Source organism: Melanostigma gelatinosum (assembly GCF_949748355.1).
Source record: "Melanostigma gelatinosum genome assembly, chromosome: 2".
Lineage (NCBI taxonomy): Eukaryota > Metazoa > Chordata > Actinopteri > Perciformes > Zoarcidae > Melanostigma > Melanostigma gelatinosum.
The window spans coordinates 31,586,282-31,610,677 of NC_136635.1; the positions used below are offsets into that span (position 1 = coordinate 31,586,282).

Genomic DNA, 24,396 nt, shown 5'->3' on the forward strand with positions numbered 1-24,396 from the left:
TTGTTTTTTATCGTCACAAACTTCATTTTGAAGAGAAAACTAAAACTAAAACGAGACAGCTCATCTCATTTCTCTACTTCGCCTCCTCGTTGGTGCATTGATGTAACGGTGCCACTGTTAAAACACATGAAAGAGATGATGATGCAACTTTAAGCACTTAAACCACTGAACCACAAACAGTTGTGAGGCTCAAACGTGTCTTTAGTGCAGCATAACAGTTATAATGACATTAAATCACAAAAAATAACATTTCTCTGATCATTTCTTCGACAAGAATTGGAAAACAGTGGAACCTATATAGTGAGTATTTACATTTTGACATCTCCTCTCTGCTCGGTTCAGCAGCCTGCAGTCCGTGAGATTTTTCTCCTGGTTCATCCATGATGTGTTCAAGGGCCGTCAGAAAGTTTGAAATCTGACGATAATGTCTGTTTAAGACTTATTAAAATGAGAAAGCGAGCTTTTTAAACCCGCCACCAGGTTCAGAGGGTTAAACACAATGTGTCATTTCTGCCACTATGTGTCTCTAAATGTAAACAACAACAAGAGGCGGCGTGTGGTGACGCAGCGTGGGATCGTGGGGGTTGTTGCCGTCAGCTTCTCCTGCTTTGGATTCCTTCAGCGTTCGTCATTCCTCTCCTCTCTCTGAACACACAGACCCGCTGGTTAAAACAGTGAATAAAGCAGCTTCATGCTGAAGGTCTGTTTCTGTGACGCTGCTCAGCGGACGTCCTGGAGGGGCTGCGAGACGGGAAGTGTTTGTGCTGAATCGCTTATTAACGACTATCCGCAGGAGGCTTTAAAAATATATACGGAACATAGACAACGAAAAATAAATACATACGCAAAAATAAACGACATAAAAACAATAAGACAGTTTTCTTTTAGCTATGCTCAGATCAGATTATGTCCGTTCAGCGAGGCCGATGTTTGAGGCGTAACAGCCTCGTGACCTTGAAGTAAAACTGTAAAGTGTGTTTTTCATCAGGCCCCAGCGCGGACGCCCTGCCGGGTCCTCGATGTCAGTGGCGGTACGATTCCTGCGTCGTCCCCTGCTTCAAGACCTGCAGCGACCCGTCAGCTGAAGCCTGCGTCGCCGTCCCACAGTGAGACCTTTGACCTTTGACCTGTTCGTTACACAAACGCAGTCTCGACTGGACTCAGAGGCACACGTCAGGCCTCTGATGGAGCTGAAAATAAGAGCTTTATTTGGGACGAACAGGACAAAGAACTCTTCTCTGACACTTTGTACTCTTTGTCTATTTATATTTTTGCACTGAAAAGATGTGGACGTGATGTTCAACAATTCAGACTTTTGAATCCAGTCAAACTGTGTTTCACTCCCTTGTGTTTTAGAAGCTTCATGTACGTTTCGTTGTACTTTGTTTTGTTTCTCACGGCATGTGTCGCTCTCTGTGCAGAGTGGAGGGCTGCCTTCCTGTCTGCCCCCCCCACATGGTCCTGGATGAGGTCACCCGTCGCTGTGTCTTCGTTGAAGACTGTGAGTATCTTGTCAGATGTGGACGCTGTGTGGTTGGACAGTCAGAGCAGCGGTTACACGCTTTGAAAGTAGGTGGCGAGTGAAAAATGGTGTTATTAGTTAAAATTAGTGCTGGGCAACGATTCAAATATTTAATCGTGATTAATCGCATTGTTATGGCAAAGTTCAATGATGAATTATAAAGTAGTGTATTGTGCACTTTTATTTTAAAGTACTGCAATATGAACAAAAGGGCGATAACATTTGGTTCACGAGATGCAGGCAGCATGTTTCATACTTAATGTGAATATAATTCATACTTTGTTGGCATCTTATTCTGAAAACCGGATGTTCGTCTGAAGAAACCGGATGTTGTCTCACGTTAATGTTTCCGTTAACTTTCAAAGTCCTTCGCTCCCGATCTGTGCCGTTTAAATGTGTTCACGGTGAATGTCAGCGTAGAGGTGCACTAACATGTGAGTGTCTGTGAGTTGACCACGGAGATCTGAGTGTCTGCTGACTTTACCAGCGATGTCCGGTTGTCTCCAGGGAGAGCAGCGGAAGTCGCCTTTTCTCTACGGCAACCCTGAAGGGACATCACATCTCTAATACAACATGAGACAGTCTGACTATAGGATGCTTGCTGGCTTTTATCCCACTGTTCTCGTCATCCTCTTGTTGTTATGTATATGTATTGTCTCTTGTCTTTCAATTAAAAAAAAAAATAATTATAATAAATTAAAAAAATGCATTAACGCGCGATAATGCCCAGCACTAGTTAACTTTTAGCAACTGTTTTGATATGAAGTGACATTCTTTAATTATCTTGTTTATCAGTGTGCAAATCAACAATAACTTAAAATGATGTCGTTAAAAATGTAAAATCAAATCCCTGAAATGACGAGAGAACGGAGGTGATGAAGAGTCAGGAGAGCAACAAACATGACCTCTAACCCTAAATACACCGAACCCAAAGGAAGCTTCGCTGTCTCCGTCAGTGCTTCTCTAACTCGCTCTTTGTTGTTTGGGTTCAGGCATTAAGGGCCCAGTTGCTGTGCAGCCTGTAACACCGTCCTCTGCAGCTGTCACTTCTGCAACCACCACGAGCACTGCTGCCTCCACCAGCCCCCTCCAGACCACCACCACCACAGCACCCTCCACCCCTCCACCCATCGCTCCCACCAGTAAAACCACCACCACTAGTCCCGCCGTTAGCACGCAGACAGCCTCGTCTAAAGCACCGCCGGCCCCCGAAGAGCCAACCCGTCCCGTCGCCGTCTCTACTTCTGCAGCTCCTGAACTTTCCAGGACATCAGAGCCCCCGTCTCCTCCACCAGCGCCCTCCGCTGTCAGGCCGGACGTGGAGGAGCCGCCGTCTACCGTCGGAGCGACTGAAGCTTTGCCCACCGCTGCAGAGTGGACGACCAGAGCTGCGAGCGCCACCGCCGGCCCCGTCACGTCCAGAACGAGCAGCGCTCCTTTCGCCATCACGGCTCCCTTCTGGGTCACCTCCTCCATCAAGCCCACCGACCTCCTGCAGCCGCTTTTCTCCACCACTGCTGCCACAAGCCTGCAGCCATCTACCGCCGCAGCACCGACCGCAAGCTCCGTCGAAGGGCCGACCGCCATCAGTACCCCTCCTCCTGTTATCGTGCACCCGACCACAGAGACCGCAGAGACCACAGAGACCGCAGAGACCGCAGAGACCGCAGAGACCGCAGAGACCGCAGAGACCGCAGAGACCGCAGAGACCACAGAGACCGCAGAGACCGCAGAGGCTACGACACATTCAGCAGCAGTCACTCCAGTTGTAACCGCCTCGAGTGCAAGTTCTGCTCCGGTCTCAGAGACGGCTCCAGTTACAGACCGGACTACCGTTCCCAGTTCAGCTACCACTGCAATAACAGACACCATCACAAAGCCTGTAACAGTGGAGCAACTTCCCCCAACAACAACAACAACTGCACCCATCCCTTCAGGCTTACCAAGCACAGCCTCAGTAACCTCCTCACCTCTCCCCGTCTCACCTCCTGTTGAAACAGGAACTACCTCTTTACCCACAGTCACTTCGGCTGAAACCACAGAATCAGTCACACCAGTTGCACCTTTCACCAGCAGTGGAACAACACCGTACATAAGTCCAGAGACAACATCACCACCTGCTGCCACTGAGAAGATTCTGCACACCGCTCCCACTGGACTTGCAACTTCTGCAACAGCTGTTCCTGAGATACCGACATCATCTCCAATCCACGTTGCATCGACTACAACTGCACCGTCTGCTCCTTCCTCAGCTGCAACAGACAGAAGAACAACAACAACGAAGAAAGTGACCATACTTGAATCCGCTGTGTCTGAAATACCGGCAGATTACACAACAACGGCTGGACCTCCATCTTTGAAGATTACCGACATCCCGACTTCTCCCGTTTCCACCACCACTTATACAGAGAGAACCTCCTGGACTACCGCCGTCCCACCAGCGGAGAAAACCACTCGGACCACAACTTCCAGACCTCCAGAGATGTCCACCGTGCCCACAGGCCCTCCTGTTACGACAAAACCAACTGTACCGCCAATGCCTCCTACGAAAACCACTGATTTGCCAACTTTCCCAACAGCAGAGAGCTCCACCCGCCCTGCGTCTACCGTTCGTTTCTCCGAGCCGTGGCATTGGGACACCTCCTCCACCTCGGCCTTTAGCCCCACAGTGAAGACGCCACCAGAGGTCCCGTCTACAACTGTCGTCCTTAAAGTCACTTCAGCTAAAACTACTGAAGTGCCTCGGCTTCCCGTAACGTCAACGCCGCTTGTCACCTCTGTGACATCAGCTGCTGTGACAGCCACCACCGGCAAAACCACAACGCCTCCTGAAATCTCAACCGCAGAAATTGCAGCCACGACAACCAGGAAACTGACTACTCCCCCGCCTCCACCTGAGACTCTTCTCACCACCACTACAAGAGCTCCACCAGGTGTTGTCACCTCCACGCTCATTGTTCAGTCGATTGCAGAGACGACACACCCAGTGACCGGCAGAGCGGAGGCGTCAACGAGAGCTACAACCACGCCGCCTCCATCTTGGTCTCCGCCGCACACGACGACTGCTTCCACCGCAGCTCCGAGGCCGACGACTGTCCAGGACGTAGTCACCACCCGGTTGTTGTCCGCTGAAAGATCCACAGCGGCGACAACGACCATCACCATCGCACAGACGACCGCCGTCAGATCGACACCCGGGCCTCCCGTGACCACAAGAGTTACCCCCAGAATCACGTCGACTGAGAGGTCAACTGCCAGGCCGGTCACTGCGAGGGTCCCAGCAACAACAAGGCCCCCGGCATCAACAAGGCTCCCGGCATCAACATGGCCCCCGGCAACAACAAGGCCCCCGGCATCAACAAGGCTCCCGGCATCAACAAGGCCCCCGGCAACAACAAGGCCCCCGGCATCAACAAGGCCCCCGGCAACAACAAGGCCCCCGGCATCAACAAGGCCCCCGGCAACAACAAGGCCCCCGGCATCAACAAGGCCCCCGGCATCAACAAGGCCCCCGGCATCAACAAGGCCCCCGGCATCAACATGGCCCCCGGCATCAACAAGGCCCCCGGCATCAACATGGCCCCCGGCATCAACAAGGCCCCCGGCAACAACAAGGCCCCCGGCAACAACAAGGCCACCGGCATCAACAAGGCCCCCGGCATCAACAAGGCCCCCGGCATCAACATGGCCCCCGGCATCAACAAGGCCCCCGGCATCAACATGGCCCCCGGCATCAACAAGGCCCCCGGCAACAACAAGGCCCCCGGCAACAACAAGGCCACCGGCATCAACAAGGCCCCCGGCAACGACAAGGCCCCCGGCATCCACAAGGCCCCCGGCATCAACAAGGCCCCCGGCATCAACAAGGCCCCCGGCAACAACAAGGCCACCGGCATCGACAAGGCCCCCGGCATCGACAAGGCCCCCGGCATCGACAAGGCCCCCGGCAACGACAAGGCCCCCGGCAACGACAAGGCCACCGGCATCAACAAGGCCCCCGGCATCAACAAGGCCACCGGCATCAACATGGCCCCCGGCATCAACAAGGCCCCCGGCATCAACAAGGCCCCCGGCAACAACAAGGCCCCCGGCAACAACAAGGCCCCCGGCATCAACAACCAGATCGACCACTCTCGGTCCACCGTCGGCCCCCTCGAGTTCTGGAACGACAACCACGTCAGGGTTGCCGTCTGCAGCCGTCGCAACATCTGCCGAGTCTGTCGCCACGTCGAGCGCGGCCGAACGCGCCGACACGACCGCAGCGGTGACCGCCGACGGTCCGCCGTCTGTTCCCGCTCTCACAGTCACGGTGTCTACAGCTGTCCCCACGACGACCACCGGAGAGTCGGCCACACCTGAGAGAACGCCGACAACCAAAGAGAGTGACGCGTCGCCGTCCACATCCCGACCGGCGACGCCTCCGCCTGACGCTCACCTGACCTCTACCCAGAAGCCCGCTGTGACGTCACTGCCAGCAGCCACCTCGGTCCGAACTACTGAGCGGGACGGAGTCGATGGCACCGGTCCTCCTGCGGCCTCATCGCTCTCCACACCTTTGGAAACGTCCAGACACACGGCAGAGGTGACGACGTCCAGGGCTGTGTCGCCTACGAGGATGTGCACAGTAGGTTGATCTTCACTTCAGTCACATCAGTAACAACACCGTTTTCCATACATTTCAAAATAAGAGCACAAACTGCTGCTTTTATCACACAAAACATATCTTTCTTGTGTTTCTCCTCCATTAGAGCAGCAGAGCCATGAATTAATATGATACAGAAGTGAAAGGTGCTTATTGCACAACATACAGTTTATTTGAAGTAAAACATTCTAAAGCTATGGTTCACGTATTAATCACATGAGTGGTATGGAAAGCCAAAGTGTCAAACTATTTTTACGGTACATTAACCAAAAAGGCACCACTTTTTTGATTTGTTTATGATTTGTGAAATTCACAAATCACATCCTAACACTTGCAGACGCATTGCTTTGATCTGGCTTTCCTCTTCGTCGTATACTTCATTTGGGGCGAGGCAACGTATTCAACCACTTGGTGTCATTTGACCAATGTTCATACTCACTAAGTCACGTGATGACACCTGAAGAAGTCACTGAAGCTCCAGAAAAGGCTGCGACCGCAGATTTAGAGTTTAGTCTTTACTTGAATCGGTCTCCACTGGTTTTCTTTCTTACAAACATCTTGATGTTTTTTGTTGTGTCACTTCTTTGGTTTTCATTTTTTTAAATGTGTTTCCGTCCAGCCTCCGTATGCAGAGATCGTCGATGAGTGCACGAAGTACATCTGCGTCAACAACCAGCTCGTCCTCTTCAACAAATCTCAGAGCTGCCCCTTCACCTCCGACCCCCCGAACTGCGGCCTGCTCGGCTTTGCCGTTCTGGTCAACGGAGACAAGTGCTGCCCGAAGTGGGACTGTCCATGTGAGGAAAACAGACGCACGTTTAAAATATGACCCTGTTCTTTCCCCTCAGACGTGGCCGATAGTTTCAGGTTCTCACTGTCGTCCCTCCCGTGTGCTCCAGGTCGCTGCTCGCTGTTTCCGGATCTGAATGTGATCACGTTTGATGGGAACAGCGTTGCCATCTACAAGGCCGCCTCGTACATCGTGACCCAGCTGCCCGACGAGACCGTCAGTGTCCTGGTTCAGGAGTGTCCTGCTGATTCAGAGTCACCAGTGAGTCAATATCACACGTAGCGGGAGACACAACACAGATTTTGGGCTATTTTTCTTCCATAACACTGTATATATACATTAGATTAGATTAGATAGATTTGTTTTATGTCTGTTTGATACAAAGAGATATCCACAATTCCCCCGTTCAAAACCTTTGACTCTACATTTAGTAGGTTAATGCATCATTTTGCATAACTTTGGGGAGGTTTACTTATTGAATTTCTTTCCAAAGCTCCTCTGGAACTTCACCAACCTGTGTCTGGTGGCGCTCAACATCACGCACAAATCCAACCACATCATCATCAGCCGGCTGCAGCGGAGGGTGAGCAGCAGCACTCACCATCTTCTTACTTTGCATGTAAACACAGCCGTCACACACGAGCAGCGTCTGATGACGTCTTCTTTCAGCTCTACGTCAACTCGCGCTACGCCAAGCCTCGCTTCAAAAAGTTCGGCTTTGAGATCTACGACACCGGCAACATGTACCTGATCCGCAGCCCGGCCGGTCTCAAGCTGCAGTGGTACCACAGCACCGGCATGATGGTGATCGACACCGACAGCTCCGGCAACAAGCTGCACACAATGGGCCTCTGTGGTAGGAGTTACTCCGGGCACGCTTCTCACTGTATTAGCTGCTCTTCAGAACGCTTTCAGAGACTCTAATGGACCCAGTAACTACATATGGCAGCAAGCTCCAGTAGCCACATCCTGGCTGTCATGACGAGTATTAAGTAAATATCGTGTTTCTGTGAACCCTTCCTTCTCTCTCAGGTTTCTGTGACGGAGACCCAACAAACGACCTAACTTTGGCCAACGGCACCACGGTGGGCGCGAGCGAGGATCCGGCCGTTTTCATCGACAGCTGGCAGGTCCCCAACACCACGAGCTACGTCAGCCACAGCCGCCTCCGAGAGCTCAACTGCTCCACGAGCGACTGCTCCGGCTGCCTGCTCATGCTGCAGCACGGCGCCTTCGAGCCCTGCCACGCCTTCGTACGTTACGACCCGTCCGTCAACTCGTTCCCACGCTCCCTCTGCTGATACGGAGGAGCCGGCAGACACTTTGCTTGGCTCTGAACTAAACACAGGAAAAATCCTACTCATGTATTTAGTTTTTCAGCCCTTTTCTGGCATTATTGCTCACTTCTCTTCAGTAAAAGACAAATCGTTTTAAATGTTTTAAAATTGAAATCATCTATTTTTTCTGGTATCACAATGACAGAAGAAGTCTTTGTATCATTTAATCAGGAGATGTTTTCTTCTTGTTTCCAGGTCCCTCCGAGCACCTTCTGTGAGGTTTGGGTACGAGATGCCGAGTACGTCAACAACCAGTGTGTGGCGCTGGCGGCCTACGTGGCTTCGTGCCACAAATTCAACATCTGCATCGAGTGGAGGAGGCCAGACTACTGCCGTAAGACTTCTGCCCGACGTTAGAAACATCACAAGCTTCTCTCTGAGCCGGAGAGAAACTCTTCTGTGTGAAGGGCCTGAATAACAAACCGTGATACGGTGACATATCTCTCACACATCCGTTGAGACAGATGTACACAGCAGTTGAATCATGTGTGGCCGGGCAGCTTCTTTAAAGCTTTGTTTGTAAGTCGCAAACAAACAAAAGGAACAGGACAAGGAGTGTAACTCAGATACGCACATAGACTGAAGGTGTAACCTCCACTATAGAGAGGAGGGATAACGATCTCGAAACTCATATCTCATATTCATGATCGACTTTATTACCTTCATACAAAGCCTGTAAAGAAACAACTTCAGTAATAAATGTATGATAAAGAAAGGAAGGTTGAATATCCTGTCAACTATTCATACCCCGTCATCTTAAAGTCTAAAGTCTGATTCTGTTTTTGCTTGTTTGTATTTTTTCTACGATGACAGTTTTTAATTGTATTAACTGTAATGTGTCTTTTGCACTCTGTCTCTTGAAGCTGTATGTAAATGCTCTGAACTGCCTTTGAGTGGCGTGTTTGCGTGCGTCTCCTCCTGCAGCCTTCTGGTGTCGCGCTGCTCTCCGGTATCAGGCCTGTCTGCCGGCCTGCACGTCTCAGTCCTGCCCACACCACGACTTCGACTCGGACCCGGACCAGTGCTCCGGCCTGACCGAGGGCTGCGTGTGCCCCGAGGGAACGCTCCTCCACCGGCCGTACTCCGCCCTCTGCATCTCGCCGGACAAGTGTGGTAGGACGACAGTTTACGGATGGAAAATACGTCGCCATAGAGTCGCCATAGAGTCGCCATAGAGTCGCCATAGAGTGTATATAAGAAGTGGACGTAGTCACGTGACGTCACCCATTGGTTCGCCGTCGCCATGTTGTTTTTTTATGGCAACCAGTGAACAGGAAGTGACCATATTTGTAATGAGGAGTGATGTAGAGACGCCTTATACGTCTCTGGTAGAGACCTGTCAATCACTGTGTAGCCCCGCCCTAAAGCATCCCCTGCTTTATGGTCTGTGTGACTCTAAATGGACCATAATGTACTAAATGAACATCATGCTGTATTGAAGAAGACTTGGAACTTGAGACTGAGACCATAACCTGTCTGCTTCAGTGCCGTGGGCTCATGACCAATGAACCAGAGCTCACGGCTGTATGTTGTGTGTTCACAGCCTGCACCGACAGCTCCGGCGCTCCCCGTGCACACGGCGAGGTGTGGAAGGCCTCCAAGGACGCCTGCTGCATGTACCGCTGCGACAACGACACGGTCGCTCCCGTGGAGTACAACTGCTCCGACGCGGCGGCGCCGGCGTGCCGTCGAGCAGCGGAGGTGCTCGTCGGCCTGGCCGACGACGCCAGCTGCTGCCCGCAGAAAGTCTGCGGTGAGGCCGCGCTGGATCCCGAGCTACAGGTTGACATCCTCCAGAGAGCAGCGTGAAACCTGAGGCTCACGTTGTGTCTTTTTATTGTTGTGTGCAGTGTGTAACCAGAGCCTGTGTGACTTGATCCCTCCCGAGTGTAAATACGGGGAGAAGCTGGTGTCGTACTACAGACAGGACTCCTGCTGTCCGGACTACGCGTGTGGTGAGTTTCCTCTCTGATCAGTGAACTCTGATGGCTTGTGCTTCATGTTCAATACACAGATGTGAAAGTGAATATAGACATTGTCCTCAAGCGTGGAACTCTTCCTTTCATGTGTCAGAGTGCGACCCTGAACTCTGCGAGTCGGTCGCTCCCGCCTGCAGAGACGACCAGACTCTGATCGCCACCAGAGCCGGCGGCAGCTGCTGTCTCGCCCACATCTGCAGTCAGTTCAAACATTCAAACACGAAACTACCGGTGAGTCGTCAGCGGGTTGACGAATGAAGTGTGTGTGTGTTTTACCCGCAGTGTGTTCTTCGTGTCCGGAGACGCCTCCTCTCTGCCAGGACGGCGAGGTGCTGACGGTGGACGGTAACACCACGGACCACTGCTGCCCCGCCTACCAATGTGGTCAGACAACACACACACACACACACACACTCTGTTTTCACATGCACAGGCTGGATATTTAAACATTGAAGAAAAAGGAATTTCATAATAGATGCATATCATTTGTGATATCTTTATATTTGTTTGTTTAAGAACGATCAGAATCAGGTTTAAACATACGATACATGAATTGGCTGTGGAGCGAGGCCAAAGCTGAAGTGTCTTAAATCCTGTATTCTCTCTAATGTCCATCCGGACATCAACCAGTGAACAGGAAGTGACCATATATGGACTGAGGAGGAGTGACGTAGAGACGCCATATACATCGCTGGTAGAGACCTGTCAATCACCGTGTAGCCCCACCCTAAAGCATCCCCTGCTTTATGGTCTGTGTGACTCTAAATGGACCATAATGTACTAAATGAACATCATGCTGTATTGAAGAAGACTTGAAACTAGAGATTGAGACATAAACTCATGTTTACAATGTTTACTGAGGTAATAAATCAAGAGAGAAGTAGAGTCATTTTCTATAGACTTCTATACAACCAGAGGAGTCGCCCCCTGGTGGACACTAGAGAGAATGCAGCTTTAAGACATGAAGCATCGACTTCACTCTTCAGAACTGGAGGTTGCCGCCTGGTTTAGTATTAATACAATTTCTTGTTGCTAAAATATGTCCATAACATCATATCATATATATACTTGATTTAACAGATACTTTTCACCTAACAGCTGATTCCTACATGACTAGTTTTGGTTTGTGTGTGTGTGTGTGTGTGTGCACAGTGTGTGAGCCCTACAGGTGTCCTCTGCTTGTCTGTCCTGTTGGGATGTCGGTGGCGTCCGTGTCCAGTCCGAGTCGCTGTTGTCTGAACCAAACATGCGGTACGACTCGTACAAACTCCCACGATGAGCTTTTAGATTAAGATCCACTTCCACATTTAAAAAAAGGGTTTAAATCATCGGTTCTAATTTCAGAGACTTTTGATTGTCTTAAAGCCTGAACACAGCAGAAACGTTGAGATGATGAGCGTTCATGTCTGTGTGCTTTCAGAGTGTTCCTGTGAAAAGATCGCCTCTCCGAAATGTGGCCTGGTACGTCATGACTTTAAATATATTCTGCTTTTAATATGATGCATATAACTCACTCAGTCTATCGGTTTAATGTTTGTGTTCTCTGGTTCTCCGGTTCTCTGTGTATGTTCTGTGTGTTCTCTAAGTGTCTCTCGTTCTCTGTGTATTCTTTAAGTGTCTCTGGTTCTCTAAGTGTCTCTGGTTCTCTGTGTGTTCTCTTAAGTGTCCCTGGTTCTCTAAGTGTCCCTGGTTCTCCAAGTGTCTCTGGTTCTCTGTGTGTTCTCTAAGTGTCTCTGGTTCTCTGTGTGTTCTTTTAAGTGTCCCTGGTTCTCTAAGTGTCCCTGGTATTCAAGTGTCTCTGGTTCTCTGTGTGTTCTCCAAATGTCTCTGGTTCTCCAAGTGTCTCTGGTTCTCTGTGTGTTCTCTTAAGTGTCCCTGGTTCTCTAAGTGTCCCTGGTTCTCCAAGTGTCTCTGGTTCTCTGTGTGTTCTCTAAGTGTCTCTGGTTCTCTGTGTGTTCTTTTAAGTGTCCCTGGTTCTCTAAGTGTCCCTGGTATCCAAGTGTCTCTGGTTCTCTGTGTGTTCTCCAAATGTCTCTGGTTCTCCAAGTGTCTCTGGTTCTCTGAGTGTCTCTGGTTCTCTAAGTGTCTCTGGTTCTCTGTGTATGTTCTGTGTGTTCTCTAAGTGTCCCTGGTTCTCCGAGTGTCTCTGGTTCTCTGTGTATGTTCTGTGTGTTCTCTAAGTGTCTCTGGTTCTCAGAGTATCTCTGGTTCTCGGTGTATGTTCTGTGTGTTCTCTAAGTGTCTCTGGTTTTCTGTGTGTTCTCTAAGTATCTCTGGTTCTCAGAGTGTCTCTGGTTCTCTGTGTATGTTCTGTGTGTTCTCTAAGTGTCTCTGGTTCTCCGAGTGTCTCTGGTTCTCGGTGTATGTTCTGTGTGTTCTCTAAGTGTCTCTGGTTTTCTGTGTGTTCTCTAAGTGTCTCTGGTTCTCCGAGTGTCTCTGGTTCTCGGTGTATGTTCTGTGTGTTCTCTAAGTGTCTCTGGTTCTCTGGGTGCCTCTGGTTCTCTGTGTATGTTCTGTGTGTTCTCTAAGTGTCTCTGGTTCTCTGGGTGCCTCTGGTTCTCTGTGTATGTTCTGTGTGTTCTCTAAGTGTCTCTGGTTCTCTGAGTGTCTCTGGTTCTCTGTGTGTTCTCTAAGTGTCTCTGGTTCTCTGTGTGTTCTTTTAAGTGTCCCTGGTTCTCTAAGTGTCCCTGGTATCCAAGTGTCTCTGGTTCTCTGTGTGTTCTCCAAATGTCTCTGGTTCTCCAAGTGTCTCTGGTTCTCTGAGTGTCTCTGGTTCTCTAAGTGTCTCTGGTTCTCTGTGTATGTTCTGTGTGTTCTCTAAGTGTCCCTGGTTCTCCGAGTGTCTCTGGTTCTCTGTGTATGTTCTGTGTGTTCTCTAAGTGTCTCTGGTTCTCCGAGTATCTCTGGTTCTCGGTGTATGTTCTGTGTGTTCTCTAAGTGTCTCTGGTTTTCTGTGTGTTCTCTAAGTATCTCTGGTTCTCAGAGTGTCTCTGGTTCTCTGTGTATGTTCTGTGTGTTCTCTAAGTGTCTCTGGTTCTCCGAGTGTCTCTGGTTCTCGGTGTATGTTCTGTGTGTTCTCTAAGTGTCTCTGGTTCTCCGAGTGTCTCTGGTTCTCGGTGTATGTTCTGTGTGTTCTCTAAGTGTCTCTGGTTCTCTGGGTGCCTCTGGTTCTCTGTGTATGTTCTGTGTGTTCTCTAAGTGTCTCTGGTTCTCTGGGTGCCTCTGGTTCTCTGTGTATGTTCTGTGTGTTCTCTAAGTGTCTCTGGTTCTCTGAGTGTCTCTGGTTCTCTGTGTGTTCTCTAAGTGTCTCTGGTTCTCTGTGTGTTCTTTTAAGTGTCCCTGGTTCTCTAAGTGTCCCTGGTATCCAAGTGTCTCTGGTTCTCTGTGTGTTCTCCAAATGTCTCTGGTTCTCCAAGTGTCTCTGGTTCTCTGAGTGTCTCTGGTTCTCTAAGTGTCTCTGGTTCTCTGTGTATGTTCTGTGTGTTCTCTAAGTGTCCCTGGTTCTCCGAGTGTCTCTGGTTCTCTGTGTATGTTCTGTGTGTTCTCTAAGTGTCTCTGGTTCTCCGAGTATCTCTGGTTCTCGGTGTATGTTCTGTGTGTTCTCTAAGTGTCTCTGGTTTTCTGTGTGTTCTCTAAGTATCTCTGGTTCTCAGAGTGTCTCTGGTTCTCTGTGTATGTTCTGTGTGTTCTCTAAGTGTCTCTGGTTCTCCGAGTGTCTCTGGTTCTCGGTGTATGTTCTGTGTGTTCTCTAAGTGTCTCTGGTTTTCTGTGTGTTCTCTAAGTGTCTCTGGTTCTCCGAGTGTCTCTGGTTCTCGGTGTATGTTCTGTGTGTTCTCTAAGTGTCTCTGGTTCTCTGGGTGCCTCTGGTTCTCTGTGTATGTTCTGTGTGTTCTCTAAGTGTCTCTGGTTCTCTGGGTGCCTCTGGTTCTCTGTGTATGTTCTGTGTGTTCTCTAAGTGTCTCTGGTTCTCTGAGTGTCTCTGGTTCTCTGTGTGTTCTGTAAGTGTCTCTGGTTCTCTGGGTGTCTCTGGTTCTTTGTGTATGTTCTGTGTGTTCTCTAAGTGTCACTGGTTCTCTAAGTGTCCCTGGTTCTCTAAGTGTCCCTGGTTCTCTCAGTGTCTCTGGTTCTCTGTGTATGTTCTGTGTGTTTTCTAAGTGTCCCTGGTTCTCTAAGTGTCCCTGGTTCTCTAAGTGTCTCTGGTTCGGTTCTCTTTGTCCTCTTCAGGGAGAAGCTGCCCAGCTGGACCGGGCCCTCCAGTCTGACCCACAGAACCAGTGCGCCTGCAAAAGATACAAGTGTGGTGAGTTGGACCGGCTCTACGTTCTGCAGCAGCTACTGCTGCACACGTTCTCTCGCAACAGCCATTTATTTGAACTTGATTCATATTTACAAAACAATGAACATTGATTCACAATTAAAAAGCGTAAACACACAAATCAGTAATGAGTCATCTCTCTTAAATCACTTCTTATTCTTTAATACACACATCACATCGGGAGCGTAGAAGAAGAAGAAGCTGAAATAAACAAATGAACTCTAAATGATTTAAAAGAGAAAAACCTTTGAACTAAAGATGACGTTAATGTGTGTGTGTGTGTGTGTGTGTGTGTGTGTGTGTTCAGTGCGTGAGGCGGTGTGTGTGTTCGGTGAGCGCAGCGTGTTGCGTCCGGGTCAGACTCTGGTGGAGCACCATGACGGTGTGTGTCACAGCCGGCAGTGCAGCCGCAGCCTCGACCCGACGAGCGGCTTCCACCTGCTGCGCACCAACAGCATCAACTGCTCCGCCCACTGCCAACCAGTAGGACCACCAACACACACACACACACACACACACACACACACACACACACACACACACACACACACACACACACACACACACTAACCAGTACAGACAGACTGGGACAACAAACCTTTTAAAGTACATTTTTAAGCAAAAGTACCACAAAGTCGCTGGTTCGGATCCTTAATTTTTAATTTTAACCGTTTACATTCGGCATCTCAGAAAATGTAATAAATATACATATATATAGATATATATGTATATTTGTGTACTGTGTGTCGGACAAAACAGGAAGTGAAATGAACATTTACATATTGTAGACCGAAGATTAGTCGAGAAAAGATGAATCGATTCTTGAAATAGTTGTTATTCGCAGCTCTTCCTGTAAATCTGTGTTCTTTCCTTTTTGTTGTTCTGTTTTTAAGACGAGATGAACCTTAACTGATACTAGGAATAGGATGATAACAGCACAAAAGACTGAATCAGTAAAGATATACATACACTTTAGAAGAGCATTGGCAGACAATTAATGAACTTCATAGATTTGAATTTATTAAGATAATTGATCATAGTGATGTCACAACATCACAAAAAATATATTGGCCACCACAACATGATGTCATGTTTTACCTTGAGTACCTTGAGGCCACCGACTGCTCCTGCTCGTGGTCCTAAACACACACACACACACACACATACATACTGTATGTATATATATATATATATATATAATGTCACCATTTCCTAAAACTACTCTTCCCCGTGTTTCAGAATCAGATCTACGTTCCCCCGAAGGACCAGACCACGTGCTGCGGTGTTTGTAAGAATATTTCCTGCCTCTACGAACAGGAGAACGGGACAACTGTTCTCTACAAGGTAGGAAGTCAACTACATCATATACTATAACGATAACTACATCAGTTATAGTTTAACAGTAATACTGAATATTAGGTTCTCACTGCAATTTCAGTTTAACAAGTCTTATCTATTCCCAAATAGTGTTTTTCGTCCCTGTTTGTGTAACTCAGCCGGAGTCAGATTAGCCATCAGGAGGAGTAGTAGTAGGAGTAGTAGTAGTAGGAGTAGGAGTAGTAGGAGTAGGAGTAGTAGTAGTAGGAGTAGTAGTAGTAGGAGTAGGAGTAGTAGTAGTAGGAGTAGTAGTAGTAGTAGTAAGGAGTAATTGTAGTAGTAGTAGTAGTAGGAGTAGTAGTAATTGTAGTAGTAGTAGGAGTAGTAGTAGGAGTAGGTGTAATTGTAGTAGTAGTAGTAGGAGTAGCAGTAGTAGTAGGAGTAATTGTAGTAGTAGTAGTAGTAGTAGTAGGAGTAGTAGTAGGAGTAGGAGTAATTGTAGTAGTAGTAGTAGGAGTAGTAGTAGTAGTAGGAGTAATTGTAGTAGGAGTAGGAGTAATTGTAGTAGTAGTAGTAGTAGGAGTAGTAGTAGTAGTACATCAGTTGATGCTGCCGCTGTGTTTTCAGCCGGGGAAGTCCTGGGTATCAAACTGCGTGAAGTTTGACTGCACAGATACTCTGTCGGGACCAACGCTCATCTCCTACTCCTACGGCTGCCCACCATTCAACGAAACAGAGTGTATGAAGGTCAGCATCTCACACACACACACACACACACACACACACACACACACACACACACACACACACACCTAACCAGAATCACCTGGCAGGAGATAATCATTACTGTCTTCCACGGTTTGATGGATACATTTATTTTTTATGCTGCGTGATTCTGTTCCAGTGTTGCTTAATGTAAAGCAAGACATTGATAGTGACTCAAATGATTCATTAATGACTCTTTTCCTGCACGTTTTAGGTAAAGAATGCTACAGATTGCCTGCATCGCCCCCAAAATCTGTCATGTATGTTATTGGACTGCATTTATGTAGAATCACTTTCAAAAAGGACACGTTTCAGAGGTGTCTTTAATGTGAAAACAAACTAAAACTATTCATTAAAAAAAATATTTGATGTGTAATGCTGGAAATAACCAGAAGTCTGAAACTGCTTCAAGCTGAACGCATATGATTCATGAAGTGTGCTCTGATGCGTGAAGGCAAGCGAGGTTCAGGTTCGTAAGAAGTATGTAAACACAGCAACATGTAGAGAGGGAATCAAAGGTAGAGAGGTCCGTTCTATCTGGATTCATGACGAAGCCTTTCCTGCTCTGGACGTCTCTATGAATATAGCCGGACAGATGTTTGTCTTTCGGGTCTAAAACTCCGGCACTTTTTGGCAATTTAACGAGCCAGAAACAGTTTGAGAACAACTGATCTGTACGTTTTTGTTGGTGATAAAATGCAGAATTCCCCAAATTGTTATCTGACATATTGAACATTTGCACAGCCATCAGCCTTCCGAAAACAAACTCATATTCTTTTTATTTATTTCTCAACATTTTGTGTCTCCTCTGCACTCAGATCGGTGGAACTATCGTAAGTTACATGGACGGATGCTGCAAGACGTGTGAGTATCTGATCCGAGCGTAGCGGCGCGTCCTGTAGTTAGAGTAGCGCTGTAGGCTGCTGACACTGAAGAGCGCCGCCACCTGCCGCTCAACATGTTTCCAACATGTTTGCCCTTCAGTTTTGTCCGTTTCGGTCCAAACATCTTCAACCAACGTTGTCCCGATTGGATCCCAGCTGTTGTTTTCTGTTACATTTGTCTGCTGTGTATTCAGATTAGAGAGATCTGTCGGCGTGCTTTTCAGTGAATTCAGGAACAAATGGCAACGGATAACTCTTTCAAAGTGCCAAGTGATAGCAGTAGTATAGTCACTGAAAAGCATCTGATCACATGCAAATGGGTTTGTGGTTCATGTGCTGCAGCTTACCATCATGTACCAATCCCACCAGGTACTGGATTCTCTCTGTTCCCTTTCCCCGTTAGCCCCCTGACTCCCACAGTTAACACAAACTGTGAACGAGGTACCAAAACAACAAGGCTTTGCCATTGTTGATATTCAACAATGTACTCCCTCCAAAAACCAAACAGAAAATCAGTAAAACACACAGGAAGTCTGACTGCAACCAACCGGTCCTCTCAACTGTCTCACTTCAGGTCTCTGTGGAATCAAAACCAGTAGAATAAAACCAAAACATGCTGCCAAAATACAAAATATATAAACATTTATAACACCTATGATGCAGATGTTGCATCCTCCTCGCTTCATGGAGTTCTTAACTTCTGACCATTGCTTGTGAATTCCCTTTTTTGTAAGTTTTTATCTTAAAAGATGTGATACTGAAGTAATTAAAGGTGATTTAACTCCTTGAAGGAGGCGGAGACACGATCCTGTGTGCAGGCCGAGAGTAATGTCACACTTGAGAGGACAGTAAGAGGTATTGAGCCCCGCCCCTCCCTGTGGATCACGGACATGTAACACGACAGCTAAACTCTTTCCCCATTTAGCGCTGTCTGGGCAGTGCATTGTTGATTGCCAACAATGTGCTGTTGGTAGTTGCCCAGTAGTCGGGCTTAGACGTCTGCATGTGTCAGTAGATACTGGTGTGGGTTGGTGTCTGTAGCTGCTGTAGAAGGTCTGCATGCCGCTACACCACAGCCGCTGTGCTGCTCCGCCACCAGGGGGAGCTGTGTGGGAAACGGAAGCTGCTATGTGAGGCGTATTCCTTATTACAAGACTCACCAGTGCAAGAAGCACAGTGTCAAGAGCTGTGTATTCATTTAAAAAGACTCAGACAATAGTTTTTAACATTGACGATTGAAATAGAGCGCTGATCTCAAAAAACAGCGAACTCTTTTATTAACTTTAACTTTTATTGGACCATAGTCCCCTGTTGGTGTTGGTTACGTAAATGTGTGTGTGTGTGTGTGTCACCTGCATAGTTATGGTAACTTGTTTTGTTGTTTTCCACAATCTGAGCCAGTGAAAGCAGGTAGAGTTCAAACAGAAGAGGCCCCAGAATGAAGCCAAGGGGAACTCCGCATGTCATATTTGTCTGTTTAAATGTGACATGACCTAAAGACACAAAGTCCTCTGTGTCCTTTAATAAAGACTCAAACCAGTTTAACATTGACAGTGGGCTGACAACCAGACTGGAAGACATCAAAACAATTAGTTTGGTGTCAAAAAGTTGTTATTGAAAAACTTTTCAATAATTTTACTTAAAAATGGGATGTTTGACATAGAACTATAATTATTCATGCGTGACGTGTCTAGTTTGTTCTTTTTTACGAGCGGCTTGACAACTACAGTTTTCACCTGAAAGATTCTATTAATAACTATGAATGTGATATATCACTTACTCTAAAACAGCTGCGTTGTTTGTGAAAGAGTTTGTGGTGAAAGGAGTGAAACGATATTGCGAGCGCTGATATGTAATCTTACTGTTATAAAGCAGACGCCACACATAGCAGCTTCATGTTACTGCTCAGTTTGTTTTGTATTTTAAATGGCAGAAAGGTTGACAGAGCATGTTTACAAAAAAAATGTATTTTTGTTGCATTTATTTTATTTATACATCAATTTTTATTGATATTTGAAAATATTTTTTGAAGCCGTATTGTGTATGTGATAACTGCATGAAGCATCTCACCAGCCCTTTGTATTTTTTATATTCTGTTAAGCTTCCTCCTTTGTTACTTTTTTATCTGTAAAGCTTTCATATAAAGTTGAATTTGTACCCTTCATCTAACTCAACACGTTGTGCATGATCTACAGCCTCTGTCCTGGTGGTTGCTGTCTCTACATGCAGCTCAGATCTTTCTTTGTTTTTGGACATCTCACGTTAACTTTGTTCCAACTGATTTGGTTTGTTGTCGTGTGAACAGGCAAAGAAGACGGGAAGTCGTGTCAGAAGGTGACGGTGAGGATGACGATCAGGAAGAACGACTGTCGCAGCAACAGGCCGGTATGTTCCGTCTGAATCTCAACTTCTTAAGGAGTTATGAGTAGGACAGGAAGAGAAACCTGAATATACCACGCAGTGGTAGAGGAAGTACTTTCACTGAAGTAACAGCAGTGGTACCAGAGTGTAGAAATACTGTTTTTGTTCCAAGTGAAAGTCCTTATCCGATTAATTGATAGAATAATCTGTAGAATACTTGATTGCTAAAATAATCGATAGCTTACGTAAAATGTAAAAAGTCGTAGACTAGTGTGTCCAAAAATGTATTTAAAAGCAAAAGTATAGCATGTTGAAAAGAGTCAAAAACGTCACAGCAAAGTACGTCTTCAATTTCATGCTGATAGTATAGTATGCCGAAAAATGTATATATATATGAAAACGTCAAAGTCCTTAAATAGTCACAGCATAGCATGTCGTAAAATGTAAAAGGTCAAAGACTAAAATGTCCAAAATGTAGAAAATTGTCAAAAAATGTAATAAAAGGTTATTGTATAGCATTCCGAGAAGTCATTGTATAATATATAGAAAATGGCCTAAAAAAGTAAAAAGTTATCGTAAAAACAAATCAAAAATCAAAAAAAGAAATCATGAAAAAGCTTCAGTTGCTCGAAAGTGGGCAACTCTGCCTCACACTGCAACGTGAGCACGTAGCAGCAGAGAGCAGAGTTCATGATTTAACTGAACTGTGTAACAAATAGAAACAGCTTGTATTGGAACAGCAGACAACAGCAGATTGTAAGAAACGACCCTTAAACAACTCCATTTCTGTTATGTTGCTGGTTCTTTTTGTCGCCCTGCTACCTTGCACCTGTACCGACTCTCTCGTGTTCTGCAGGTGAACATCGTGTCGTGTGATGGGAAGTGTCCGTCCGCCAGCATCTACAACTACAACATCAACACGTACGCTCGATTCTGCAAGTGCTGCAGGGAGACGGGGCTGCAGCGGCGCTCCGTGCAGCTCTACTGCAGCGGCAACGCAACCTGGGTCAGCTACACCATCCAGGAGCCCACCGACTGCTCCTGCCAGTGGTCCTAAACACACACACACACACACACACACACACACACACACACACACACACACACACACACACACACACACACACACACACACACACACACACACACACACACACACACACACACACACACACACACAGTGTTCACATCCTCTAGAACCACAAAACAAAAGAAGAAGAGGAAGAAGAAACCTCAGCCGTGTTGCTTTAGGATGTTGGGAGAGTGGAATACTGAGCTCTGATTGGTTACTCCAGTCAGTTGTTCTGCTGCCTCGGCTGGCCGGGAGGTGGTACTGCATGGCACCGAATGTGACCTCTGACCTCTGATAAGAGTCACATAAAGACGAGTGTGGCCTAATTATGACGGCACCAAATGATGAGTTATTGTTGTTGTTGTTACGTATGAGAAGAGTTTTAGTTTAACACATTTAAATGTATTAAAAGTTGCTCAGTGTATCGTTTTAACATCAGTCCATCATCGTGTTGACGTCATGTCTGAACACCTTTAAACAAACACGCTTCAACGAGGTCACACCTGCAGCTGCACTGTAGCTCCACCTCCCCATCAGCAAAGGAAGAAGTAAGTTATTTGTTTCTGAACAGAAACTCATTCCTGGGCTCGTCTGCGTAGAGTTCATGTTGCTGCCACGACTGACGAGGTCTAAAGATATGAAACAAAAGAGGTCGTGATGCAGACGATCAGGAAACGAGCTCTGAGGTGTGAAAGCAAACGGCTTCTGGACTCGCTTCAGTCCATCGGCGTCGTCATTGTTTGGAGATCAGAATTTACCCAGAATTCCTCATGTTGTGCCTTGTTTTTGTAAATAACTTTTTTAAATGATTTGCGATATCAGATTCTTAGATATTTCACTGTCAGAAAGATGACAAACTGTATATCCAGTGCTGTGACGTATACTTAATATAATCACTAGAGAGGTGTAGTAACTGATTTAAATCCAGCTGTACGTGGAGCACTTTATTTATTTATTGGAGTTTGATCGAGCACAGCAGAAAGGAAGCATTCCACCCGACTGAAGAAGCAACTGACCGAACACAATCCAACGCTCTCGTCTCGTTATCTCCAGTAGAAGATAGGAGAGCGTGGCGGTGCGTTCAAATACACGGTTCTCTGGAACACATTCTCATGAAACCGACCCACCTGTACCTGCAGACCACCACCTGGAAAGTATGTGTTGTACTGTAATGTCGCAGGATGTTTCTGAAAAAAATACAAATCTAAAAAATAAAAATAAAGTAATAATTAAAATGATTCACCTGGTTTGTGATTTAAAGAGGATTTGTATCATAAAAATGTACATTTGCATTTTCAATAAATATTTCCTGGAAAAATGTGACTTGTTTGTGCTGTTTATTCGATAAGAGGAGGACATGCAGCACAGGTAACGTTCATGTTACTGTGACTCAGATCTATCAGGCTGAAGCGTCACAGCGCCGTCTGTTGGACCTGAAACAATGTCCGTACAACAAGCCGTGAAGATGACCGATCGTACAGCATCATACAACAAATCAGTAAGGAGTTCAGTAACGCATGCCATAAAGAACATCAAAGAACATCATCAATTAAACAATGACGTCATCGTGTCCCTGCTGTGTTAAGCGTGCGTCTGTCAATGTAAAATGTTCCGACTCTGCTGTTTGTTGTGTCGACTCTCGGGCCGTTCAGAGCATATGAAGACATTACGGTTGCTTCTTTAATGTCAGACTTGAGTGTCTGGTGTCAATCCACTAGGAATCCAGATGTGTGACGATGGATAATCAGAGGAAGTGAGAACAGTGAATCTGCTCCTCTCGTATATCAGACTCCAGACCGGCTGGCTGGTCTGAGAGCACATGTTGTCGGCAGTTGTTGGGAAAACGATACCGAACCGTGAACCCACAAAATCCAGACACTTCTTTTAGCAGACATGCAAGCCGGGCCACCGCCGTTTGTATCCGATGAGCCGACCGGGCGAGGAGATCACACGAGCTCAGACGGTGAGCGGAGCTGAGCGGTCCAGCTGATCGGGGGTAGTGTTACAGTATGAATCATGAAGATATCACAAACTAGTGAAAGAAAATCATATTACTGCATAGATCTCATCATGTAGCATGCTGACAGTAAAGCATGCCGGGAACAATTCCCAAGTATGTCCAGTGCAGTATATCATAAATGTGACAATGTAACAATATAGTCTGTCAAATGTCTATTATGCATCAAAAAGTCCAGAATCTCCTGAACTTTGTTTTTAAATGTCAGAGTATGGCATGTTATAAAAAGTCATGCTACAGTATTTGATGAAAATACAATAAAAAGGTTATAGTGTAGTATAAATAGTATGTCGAAAAAAATGTCATAGTATTTAGTTGTCGGATAAAAAGTAATAAAAAGACCTTTAGCATTTTAAGAAAAAAGTCATACAAATGGCATAATATAGTATGTATTAAAATATATCATGGAAAAGTCAGAATATAGTATGTTGACAAAAAGTGTCATTAAAAAATCATGTTATATTATGTCGTAAAAAATATGAAAAAGTCATAGTACAGTATGTATTAAAACGTCAAAGTATATTATGTGTTCAAATATATTAGCCAGGTTTTAGGAGAAACCAACGCATCATTTTAATAGAATACGGTTGTTCTATTTTGTTCTTTTCTATTTTTTTGACGATAAATAAACTGTTCAGATCAGCTGGAAAACCCAACGTCACAAAGCTGAACACCGAGCTGTTCTTCTTAGAGACACGTTCTCACGGGACAGCATGAGAACGTGTAATATATAATAATATATGATCATATATAATAATATATGATAATAATCTCATAGAATATGATGCATTGCTGATTAAACTAGTTTAAAAACATGCCACAGACAAACTAATGCAGCAGTAATATTAACCCAGAAACATCAGGAATAAGGTTTTGAATGCAGGATTACTTATAGTGGAGTATTTTCACAGTGTGGTATTAGTATTAGTATTAGTATTAGTGTTCGTAGCGCTGCACTGGACTCGCTGCTGCTGCTGCTGCTGCTGCTGCTGCTTCAAGATGAAGTCATGTTCTGTTTCTGTTCTTACAACACGCCGTGTTGATGAAAGAACAACGCTCATCTGATCTCCGGTTTAACTTCAATCATGATCAGAAATAACCCACTAGAGACCGCCGTGGACCTCAGAGAAGCTTTTAAACATTAAAATAAAACTTAAGTCGCCTGAATTTACTAAGAACGACACAGAGAAACATTTGAACTCTTAAAACCTCCAGTCCCACAGTTCCCTCTCTGTGTGTTTGCGGTTTGGGGGGGGGGGCATCTTGCTCTGGTAATCCTGCTACAACAGCTGAACCCCCCCCCCCACACACACACACACCCCCCCCCCCCCCCAACTCCATAAGAAGCCATGTTCCCGCTGCTTAAAGAGACAGTTCTTACATCTTTCAGTCCTG

General features: G+C 46.4%; 1 protein-coding gene across 1 annotated transcript in view; it reads left to right on the top strand.

Moving 5' to 3' along the window:
• otog (otogelin) overlaps window positions 1-20,969 on the top strand; it is a gene marked incomplete at both ends in the record, with an annotated part of 58,309 nt that extends 37,340 nt beyond the window's left edge. The window contains 26 exons of the mRNA XM_079291941.1: window positions 989-1,106; window positions 1,422-1,501; window positions 2,515-3,610; window positions 3,850-4,049; window positions 4,312-4,813; window positions 5,624-6,146; window positions 6,784-6,961; window positions 7,064-7,215; window positions 7,448-7,537; window positions 7,624-7,810; window positions 7,987-8,207; window positions 8,487-8,625; window positions 9,216-9,404; window positions 9,835-10,044; window positions 10,142-10,246; window positions 10,365-10,469; window positions 10,553-10,654; window positions 11,423-11,521; window positions 11,691-11,731; window positions 14,495-14,570; window positions 14,893-15,068; window positions 15,825-15,929; window positions 16,530-16,649; window positions 17,486-17,531; window positions 19,857-19,936; window positions 20,769-20,969. Of these exons, the coding sequence (XP_079148067.1) occupies window positions 989-1,106; window positions 1,422-1,501; window positions 2,515-3,610; window positions 3,850-4,049; window positions 4,312-4,813; window positions 5,624-6,146; window positions 6,784-6,961; window positions 7,064-7,215; window positions 7,448-7,537; window positions 7,624-7,810; window positions 7,987-8,207; window positions 8,487-8,625; window positions 9,216-9,404; window positions 9,835-10,044; window positions 10,142-10,246; window positions 10,365-10,469; window positions 10,553-10,654; window positions 11,423-11,521; window positions 11,691-11,731; window positions 14,495-14,570; window positions 14,893-15,068; window positions 15,825-15,929; window positions 16,530-16,649; window positions 17,486-17,531; window positions 19,857-19,936; window positions 20,769-20,969 (5,141 nt within the window). The remainder of the gene's footprint in view (window positions 1-988; window positions 1,107-1,421; window positions 1,502-2,514; window positions 3,611-3,849; window positions 4,050-4,311; window positions 4,814-5,623; window positions 6,147-6,783; window positions 6,962-7,063; window positions 7,216-7,447; window positions 7,538-7,623; window positions 7,811-7,986; window positions 8,208-8,486; window positions 8,626-9,215; window positions 9,405-9,834; window positions 10,045-10,141; window positions 10,247-10,364; window positions 10,470-10,552; window positions 10,655-11,422; window positions 11,522-11,690; window positions 11,732-14,494; window positions 14,571-14,892; window positions 15,069-15,824; window positions 15,930-16,529; window positions 16,650-17,485; window positions 17,532-19,856; window positions 19,937-20,768) is intronic.
• Between the last annotated feature and the right edge of the window lie 3,427 nt (window positions 20,970-24,396).